This window comes from Peromyscus californicus, unplaced genomic scaffold (assembly GCF_007827085.1).
Source record: "Peromyscus californicus insignis strain IS unplaced genomic scaffold, ASM782708v3 Scaffold_9__1_contigs__length_137607984, whole genome shotgun sequence".
NCBI lineage: Eukaryota > Metazoa > Chordata > Mammalia > Rodentia > Cricetidae > Peromyscus > Peromyscus californicus.
The window spans coordinates 84,031,534-84,041,424 of record NW_026294617.1 but is presented as its reverse complement, the minus strand read 5'-3'; the positions used below and the strand labels follow the sequence as shown (position 1 = coordinate 84,041,424).

General features: G+C 44.8%; 1 protein-coding gene across 1 annotated transcript; it reads right to left on the bottom strand.

The window, feature by feature from the left end:
• Positions 1-973: 973 nt before the first annotated feature.
• Wdr77 (WD repeat domain 77) lies at positions 974-9,809 on the bottom strand. The gene is made up of 10 exons (XM_052729953.1): positions 9,575-9,809; positions 9,151-9,336; positions 7,228-7,369; positions 6,907-6,956; positions 4,376-4,446; positions 4,188-4,242; positions 3,692-3,763; positions 3,005-3,113; positions 2,414-2,482; positions 974-1,705 (listed from the first exon to the last, which is right to left on the bottom strand). The coding sequence occupies exons 1-10, from the start codon at positions 9,687-9,689 to the stop codon at positions 1,546-1,548; spliced, it is 1,029 nt and encodes a 342-aa protein (XP_052585913.1). The 5' UTR covers positions 9,690-9,809; the 3' UTR covers positions 974-1,545.
• Between the last annotated feature and the right edge of the window lie 82 nt (positions 9,810-9,891).

Genomic DNA, 9,891 nt, shown 5'->3' with positions numbered 1-9,891 from the left:
TGTGATGACTTTGGAGGCCAGAGGTATCTGATCTGGTGTTACAGGTGGTTGTGAGCCTGGGAATCAAACTTAGGTTCTCTGAAGAGCAGTGCTCTTATCTACCCACTATTCATTTTTAAATAATGGTGTCATTTTAGCCATTCTAACGGTTTTTTATTTTTAAGTCTTATTTAAGTTTTCCCCCCACTCTATCAACCTTGAGCCCAAGAGACAGGCCATGTAAATGCTACCTGCCCTTCTTCCCTAAGCGACAAAACACAAGCTTTATCTCTAAGCAGCATACAGTAATTCCACCTACCCATTTTATTCTTTCCCCAGAACTTAAGAGCATTGGAAACCCGTACTCCCACCCAGTCCTGGGTGACCATGACTGCAAATTCTCAAGTGTTTCACTCAAGGGTAATCACAACAGAGCCTTATGACTAGCAAGTATAGAAGGGAAGCCCATATTCCTTCAAGGGGCTCACTTCATGTGCTTTTTCCCAAACTATAAGTTGGAAAGCTCTAAAGTATATAACCAGTGGTCCTAAGCTCCAATATAATCAGTTATTTATCATGAACTAAATGGAGTGGCTAGACCACCAAGGAGAAAGTTCTAACTTGACTAGCTACTTTGGGATGGTGGAATACAGTGGGCAGGAAGACTGACACTCTGGTGACTCACCTAAGTGAGGCAGGCCAAAAATAACCACAGCTTCAGTATTTCTGAGTTTCCCTAATACTAGATCTCAAATCTCAGGAGTCCACAAATACAGCACTCAGACTTCCTATCTCCAGAGGAAGGTGTCCAGTGGCAATCAGGCCTCAGGGGTATCTTTAGGTAGGAAAAATGACAAACAGTTCTCTGTTTGTGACTTCACTGAAACACCTTTAAGTGCTCCATCATCCCTAAAACTTTCTGTGAAATCTAGGACAGGACAGCACTCATATCTCTCATACACAACAATGAGGAGGGCACAGGGTGAGCAAGGACTACATTGCAACAGCCAAATTTATTTACCCAGAAAATGGATTTGATTCGGCTTAACAGGGATTTGTAGTATTTTCTGTGTCCTCTCAAGGTACAGTGGGCTGGACTTTTGTGAATGGAAGTATTTCCCATAATAATGAATTAAACTCTATATAAAAATAAGTTACCCCATCTGAGTAGCAGAACTACTCCCACGAATCTAGGGATACCCACATTCCATATGCCAAACAAAATAGCCAATTCTTGGACTTAGGGAGCATAAAACCCTCTGGTCACTTTGTGGGGAATACAGAACATTACTTTGGGAAAGCTGAAGGATAATTTCCCCCACCCCAAACTACTCAATACACTCATATACATGTGTTCTCACACATACATCCATTTATAAAGGAAGTTTTTCCTCCTAGTCACTATGGAATGCAGCCTCCCTGAGGCTGAGATTCTGCCTATTTACTGCACGGGACTAGGGAGTAAACATGCTCTACAAGGCTCCTGTGCTCTCACAATCAGAAGGCAGGGGCAAGCCAAGTAGATTCTTGCGGGTGGAGGGCTTGTTTTTTTTTTTGAAATCCATTCTACTCCACAACATTCTCAGGTCCAGGGGCTGGGAGAGGCTCTAGGGGCACAACATGGTGGATGACTTGATGGTCCCAGCCAACTGTGGTAAGGAGGGAGTGGTTGAGTGGAGACCACGTAGCATCTCTCACGAAGTCTCTGTGGGCTCGACTTCTAAACCTAGAACAAAGGGAGTTGAAATGGGGGTGTGGTAAGAGACAAGACAAAAACCCAAGTGATAAGACAGAAAGAAAACCTAACATGCTCTGGACACATTTTTTGAAACATTTCACCACTGTACAGCCTCATCACCAGACTGGAAGTTCAATCATCAAATGCAGTCTAAAGAAATGGTGGGCAGAGCAAGGAAATGGATATATCTATCTACAACCAAGCAGGAAATCATAGCAAAGGAAGATGTACACCCAGGTCTTCCTCCCAGTGCCTTTTACGCTACCAAAGTGGTTCCCTACCTGAAGCTGGAATGCTAGCTAGACTTAGCCTACAATCAGACTGCTTCCAGTGCTCAGTCTCTGCACACACATAGACACAAATGGAGAGAACTCTTGGCGAGAATAGGGGTGGTTGTCGAGAAATTTCTTCTATTTATTTTTATTTTTAATAATGTTTAAGTGAGTATGTGCACCTAAGTGCAGATGCTCACAGAAGCCAGAGGCATCATATGCTTTCTATATGGAGTGGTATATAGCTGTGAGCAGAATGATGTGGATGCTGGGAACAAAAGGAAGTGGTCTTAAGTGCTGAGCCATTTTTCCAGACCCAACAAAGGAAGAATTCTGCATGCATGTTCCTGAAGAGAAAACAGACCTGCTTGCCCATTGGTCTTGATCCCCAATTCCTGATCATGGGATTCTACTTCAAACTTACATCTCAGAAAGGCTTGAATCCAGCACAGCAAGTGAGCAGTCTTCACTGAGAGAGGCCAGAAAGGGAACACTAGGAGAGGGCACAAAGGGAAGAGACGATAAAGCCCACAGATTCCACAACCAAAACCTGACTGGGCTAGCTCCAACCCCACCGTAAACTGAGCCAAGTGAGAAGCCAGCCTGGTACGCAGTTCAGGTTAACGTCTTGCTGCCACTACAATTCCAAACAAAGACAGGGAAAATCGAACAGAGCCCATGCTCAAAGAAACCATCCTGGCAACCAACTACCCCAATGGGTCCCTCTCTACATTAGCAATTACCCAGAATCAGACTCCTCAACCACATGGTGCCAGAAGCCTACATTGTTAACCAAGCTGTGTTGAACAGGAATGAGATCACATTTCAGCCTATACAACCCCTAATAAGGACTACATTGACTAGCTTAGGAAAACCAAGCTAGAGCACTGTCCCATCTAAGGAACAATGTAACCAGCTAATGCTTTGCTAATAGACACATCCCTTATCACTCCATTCCTACTCCTTCACCAGAGTCCCCACCCATCCCTTCCAGGTCCTTGGTGACAAACAGTACCTGTGTGGAGAGAATACCAGTCTAGTGACACACTGGGAGTGTACAGCTGAGCTGAGGGTACAGCTTGCATTCTTGGTGTCCACAAGGGAGACAGATCCATTCTCATCACCTGTAGAAGAAACAGCTTGTCACAGTAGTTAAGAACATACACTTCAGGCTGGGCATGGTCAAGCATGCCTTTAATCTTAGCATTCAGGAGGCAGAGGCAGGATGATCTCCCAGAGTTCAAGGCCAGCCTGGTCTACATACCAAGTTCCAGGGCAGCCAGAGCTACACAGAAAGACCCTGACTTAGGAGAGAAAACAACAACAAACCCACATAGGCTTTGTTATCAGCCAGACCTGGATTTGAATCTTACATCCCTCAAGATATGGACAAGCACCACCCTGAGCACCAGTTTCCTTGTGTAAGGCAGGATCAGTAAGTCACTGTGGCTGTGACAATTACTGGATAAAGTTATTACTTTAACTACAAGCTGTTACCATGTGCAGTCACTAACCATGCTCAGAATAGGGGAGCTGGAACAATGAGGAATCAAACCCACTAGGAAAAAAATACGTTCTCCAAAGCTAAACAAAACTGGCATAATTCATGTAGTGCCTAGGTGTACGGACAAGAGCATGTACACTGTGCAGGGAGCATTTTCCCATCCTGCCCATGCCCGGTCAGCATGTCATGCTGCCTTACCAAAGACAAAGACTTCACTCTGCTGAGGATGCCAAGCCAGGGAGGTAGGAAGGTAGCCAGAAGTATTGCAGCCTAGAAAGGAGAAAAGGGAGGTTTGAAACAAAAGCCACAACCTAGAAGAAGCAGTTTTTCAAAAGAAGTCACAAAGTCCTGGGAACACTTTCACTGGGTTTCTTAAATACTGCTATGGCAATCATGCCTGTCCTCATCCCCGAGCCTCACAACCTGCATCTATCCATCAGTCTCTTGTCATTTGGGGTATACATTTAAAGCACAAAGCATAAAACTATAGCATAACTCCAGCCCTTTGTCTCTGTTTGACGCTAGTCCTTCCTCTTGGTACTCACTGCACTAGGTCAGCAGAGCATCAGTGACACTGAAAATGATGTCACAGAGGGTGGGCACCTGGCAACTCTGCTCTGACTCTGGGCAAACAAAGCCTCTTCCAAGTGGGTTCCTATTCCCACTTTCTCCTCATCAGTGGTCTAAGACTCACCCATCTGTGATGCTGGCTTAGGACAGCGGGTATCCCAGAGCAAAATTCGACTGTCCTAGGAAGAGGAACAGAAAAAGGGTTCCATAAGCCAAAAGAACAGCTGCTGGCCAGTCTCCACACTGGAGATTTAATAGGATATGGGACTATTAAAGTTCAGCTGTGGTTGGAAAGAAGTGACTGGATCTCACCTCACTGCATGAAAGAAACACAGAGTCCTTGTGGGGAGAGGCAGCAACACAGGTGACCTGGCCAGCATGAGCTGTGAAGGAGAAACATGGCAGAGAAAAGAGACTCTAAGAAGTAGGCCTGCTTCCATCATATAACTTAATAAATATTATGACAGATTATAAACCAAAACAACAACCAGAGGAAAAGTTGATAGTTAAAAAACCTGAAAGGCTAAGGGAAAATAAAGAACTAGTAGAGATGATGAAGTCCAATTACAATCTTGGAAAGAACAGAGGAGGAGTTTGCAATATGGATGTTTCAAAGGAAGAGGCTAACCAGTTCTCTAAGAGTTTCCCTAATAGAGACACAGACCTCTAAGTAGTACAGAAAACCTCGGGAGTTCTGGTGCTACGTTTTAAGCAAAGTCAGTTTTCTCATCTGCTTTCCCATCACCCTTCTCCCACTTTATCGGTGGAACATGTACCTTCCAGTCTGATAACCTAAGGCTCTCAACCTAAGAGCCAAAGAGCAAAAGGCTCGTGGGAGAACTCAGTGAAGGGACTGACCCTGTCTCAGCCACCCCACAAATACAAGGGCAGCTCTGTGACTTGCCTTTCTGTTTCTAACAGTGAAAACTGGAAAATGAAATGGTTGCTGTCATAAGAACATAACCAATTAGCTTATCTGAATTAATAAACCAAGCTGGACCTTTTCTAAAAGGAAGTGAAATCTAATGCTGCTAACAATACAAATTAGTTTTCGTCATTAGGCTATTTGTAAATAGTTTCTATGAGTAGGTTACTGACACTGAAAAACACATGCTTAGAAAAAAATGTATAACAATGATATGACAAAAAATTAACTTCTCGGCAACTGCCTAATTTTTTAGAAACATTCATCTATTAATTGTGTATGTGTGCATATGTGCCATAGCACATACATGGAGATCCAAGGACAGCTTGCAGGAGTCAGTTCTGTTCTTCCACCAGTGGAATCCAAAGATCAAACACAGGTCTCCCACCAAGCCATCTCACTTGCCTACTAAAATCTTTTCATTAACAATGTTAAAATGTATGGGAGGGTATAGCTTTTAAATTCTTTTAGGAGGTCTATATGCAAAAAAAAAAAAAAAAAATCACTGCTACAAATTAGCTAGTGGCTGAAGAAATCACTGAGGTCGTTTAACCAGCCCTTCCAGAGCACTCAAATGGTTCTGTCTTAAGGATTAAATCACCTTCCATCCTTCTATCCTCACTAGAATCCATCTTCATGAATTCAGAAACCATGAAGAACTGCTACCAAAATAAAGTCAATTGCTGGTTCTGTTAATGAAGCAAAGTAGAAAGCACATTAAAGAAAGAGATGAAATGCCCTGAAAAATGTTTTACAGAGGTGAAAATTCAAAAGTCTTGGGCAGGAGAGACAGCTCAATCAGTAAAGCGCTTCCCACATCAGCATGAAGACCTGAATTCAACCCCGGAATCTACGGAAAAAGCCAAGTATGGTGGCACTTGCTTATAATCTCAGCTCTGGGGAGGCAGAGACAAGTGAACCCTGCGGCTCCCTGGCTGGTCAGTCTCCTCTCATCTGTGAGCTCCACGTCCTAGTCAGAGAATCAGGATTGAAAAACAAAGTAGGTATCTCCAAAGTAGACTTCTGACATCCACATGCAAGCACACATTCACACACATGCACAAGTCCCAGGGCTTATCCTCTGAGAACAAGGCTCTACTTTGTCTGGGCCAAGCTGGTGCACAGCTTACTGTCATAATAAAGCTTGAACGCTGACAAGAAAATGGAATCTTGATCTGCAGGCTACAAGAAACCAATGAAGAACGGAAAGAGTCAAAGATTACAGGTGAAGAGATGAGTGAAACTATCTACTGCTACTGCTAAAGCCTGATGGTAAATGGAATGTAAGAAATGGACAGGAAGGGGACATACCAAATGGAGACTCAAAAGAATCTGATGAACCCTAAGTATAAGATGATAGAGGCTGTTGGCCACTGTGGTTTAAAATGTTTGGCTCCTAAATGGTGGACTATTTAGGAAGGACTGGGAGGTGTGGCCTTATTGGAGGAGGTTTGTCACTGAGGATAGGCTTCAAACCTCAAGGTTTCAAAAGCCCACACCAGGCCCAGTCTTGCTATCTTCCTGCCACATGCTTCTGAATTAGGATGTAAGCTTAGTTACCGCTCCAGCACCATGCCTGCTTGCTTGCCCCCATTCTCACGATGACGGTCATGGACTAACCCACTGAAACTGTAAGCAAGCCTTCAACTAAATGCTTTTTCCTTAATCATGATGTTGTTTCACAGGAAAAAACAGTAACTAAGACACCCATGTAGTCAAAAGGCTGTTAAACCAACAGAAACAGGAACACAGAGAAACAGATAGGTGACAGATAATGGAACCTGACTGCAGGTAGGGGGTAAGTAGAAGCTACCAAGAGAACACAGACTTGCTATTATTATCCAAACAAAGTTCAAAGATCCCAAAGGAGAAAATAAAAGATAACTACAGCCAGTACCAATCAAGAAGGAATACTTACCTCGGTATGAATTCAGTGACATCTGCTGAGCCAGGTCCCAAATTTTGATGCTATAATGCAAAAAAGGAAATAGGAATCGTGACTTGCACTATCAATGTAAAAATGTACTCAAACAAAACATGTTTGACCAACATGTCCCCTATCTGCCTCCTAAACTCCTGCTGTCTTATTTATAATGCACTACCAAATCTCTAAGGAAACAGACATGCTTTTACTCACTATACTCTAAAAACAGCCCAAAACATTACTCAGTGAAATTAAGAGGATAGTAAGGATACCCACAGGAAGCCTAGAGAGGGAGTAATGAAAGCAGGGACCCACCAGAAGTCTTTGCTACCACTGACAGCTTGTGTGCCAGAGCTCAGGACAGTGACAGTAGACACAATGTCATCATGCTCATACTTGCAGAACTTGTTGACAATAAGTGTCTCATTCTCATCTAGTTCCCACAATTCAACAGCACCTGTTGAGGATAGAGTGGGGTGAGGTGTAGGTGAGGGAAGCACAACCCTGGGTTAGACCAAGGTGGTAACTCATGCCTAGGACTCAAGCAGGCATTGTTACTGAGCTAACAAAAAGTTGTTCCTGTAAAAGCAAAGTCCACATAATTAAAGGGCTTAGCTAACTTCCAGGTCCTTTGGTTTTAAGTTACCTTACTGCTTTCCTAACAACAGCCCAGATGACTATGTGAGGAAAACTGCTAGAAAAAAGACAGGGAAATCGATATAAAATCAATTGTTTTGCTTCCAGAGAGGATACTGGGAAACTGGTTCCCAGGAAGACAAAGATAAAGCCTTACACGGCACAGTTCAGTGATATAAAATTATCTCTTCCCAGTTATTCAGACATTAATAAATATTTGATTAGACTGCTTGAAAAAAAATGCCTTGCACTATTTTAACGTTCAACACTGCCAGAGAGGCCCAATCTCTAATGTTCTACTTTTCAACTTTCACACCCTACACCTTAAGAATACATGCATACGCCGGGCGGTGGTGGCGCACGCCTTTAATCCCAGTACTCGGGAGGCAGAGCCAGGAGGATCTCTGTGAGTTCGAGGCCAGCCTGGGCTACCAAGCGAGTCCCAGGAAAGGCGCAAAGCTACACAGAGAAACCCTGTCTCAAAAAACCAAAAAAAAAAAAAAAAAAAAGAATACATGCATACAATAGGTGGCGCACGCCTTTAATCCCAGCACTCGGGAGGTAGAGGCAGATGGATCTCTGTGAGTTCGAGGCCAGCCTGGTCTACAGAGTTACACACACACACACACACACACACACACACACACACACACACACACATGAGATACTTTTAACTGTATATTCAGTGCCCATGGAGGCCAAAACAGAGCACTGGATTCCCCAAAAACTAGAGTTAGAAATGGTTGTTAGTGGTAATGTGGGTGCTGGGAATCCAACTTGGGTCCTCTGGAAAAGCAGTCAGCATTTGTAACCACCAGGTCATCTTTCCAGACCCCAAATAAATCTTTTTGAGACAGGGTCTCCTTATATAGCTTTGGCTGGCCTGGAACTCTCTATGTAGAACAGGCTGGCATATAACTCACAGAGCTCCCCCCTGCTTCTGCTGGGATAGGCAGCACCCACACCCAGTTCCCATCAACTTCTAAATTTTATTTAATATAATTTTCATTTAATATGATTTTTAATGTAATGTTTGATTCTTTGAGAATTTTGTCCATGCACACAATAGTTTGATCATACTCATCCCTAACTTGCCTAAGATTCACCCCCAATTTCATTCATTTTTTTTTTTTCCTTTAACACCAAAGCCTATAATTGCTCAGCCTGACACTCAGTTGCCTAGCAAGGTGGCTGGGTTCAATTCCCAGAATACCCACAACAGTAAAAATAGGAGGCCAGGCATGGTGGCACATGTCTTTTATCCCAACACAGGGAAGGCAGAAACAAGGGAAAGACCCCTGTGAGTTCAAGGCCAGCCTCATCTACTTAGTGACTTCTGAGACAGCCAGGACTACATGGTGAGAGACTGTCTCAAAAAACAAAATAAACAGGAATAAAGGTAGTACTGACTGTCTTCAGCACCACCTCTTAAATCAGCATTCTCTTTGGTCTAGGCTGACTGGGGGCCAAGGGAAAATTGCAATCCATTTCTTAATTTTTTTTGCGTGAATTGACTGGACAATTCAAACTGGCCCCCTAGCAGTTTAAAACCTTTTCCAATCCCAACCTACATCTTCAGTTCCAGGGGAGGGAGTGACTCACCTGAATCAGATGCCACTAGGATACCTTTGTCCCCCACCCAAGTGAGGTCAGCTACTCCGGCCTCGGTCTGGACGCCCGCAGAACAGAAGCCTTCGTTGGGGGCCGCATTCGGATCCTTGAAAAACCACAGAGAGCCGGCCCAGCAGCGACCACTCAGACTGGAGGCCCCGAGCAGAAGGGAACCATCTACGGTGGGGAGAAGGAAGTTACAAGGTGTCAGGTGGCAGGCCCGGCTCGTTCCTATGGTAACCTCAGAAAACCCAACGCCGGCCGGGTCTGGATTTGAGATCAGGTTTGTGGGCCAGGGCTGGGCAGCCCCCGAACGCTTGGTAGGAGTCCGGAGGGCACAAGGGGCTGGGTGGACTTGGCAGGGTCAGTACCGGGGCTCGGTAAAGGGGCTTCCAGGCCCAGAATCTCGGCTCACCAGACCGGTACCGTGCAGCCTCCAACTGCCGTTCCATGCAGGCGGGTGCATTGGGGGGCAGGTTCCACTCGCGGGCCGCCGGGGGCACGAGCGGGGTTGGGGTTTCCTTCCGCATCTCCACGATTCCAAATCCAACCTGGACCCAAACTAGGCGATACCGATTCCGCGCTGGCGGAACCCCCCCACGTGGTGCAGCTCTGCGCCTCCGCCCCTCTCCAAGGGATACGCTCTCCTCGCGAGATCTGCGCCTACACTTCCAGCTCGCTTTCCTTCTGCCCTTCCTGCCGCGGGATTTCAGGGTTTTTTTTTTTTTTTTC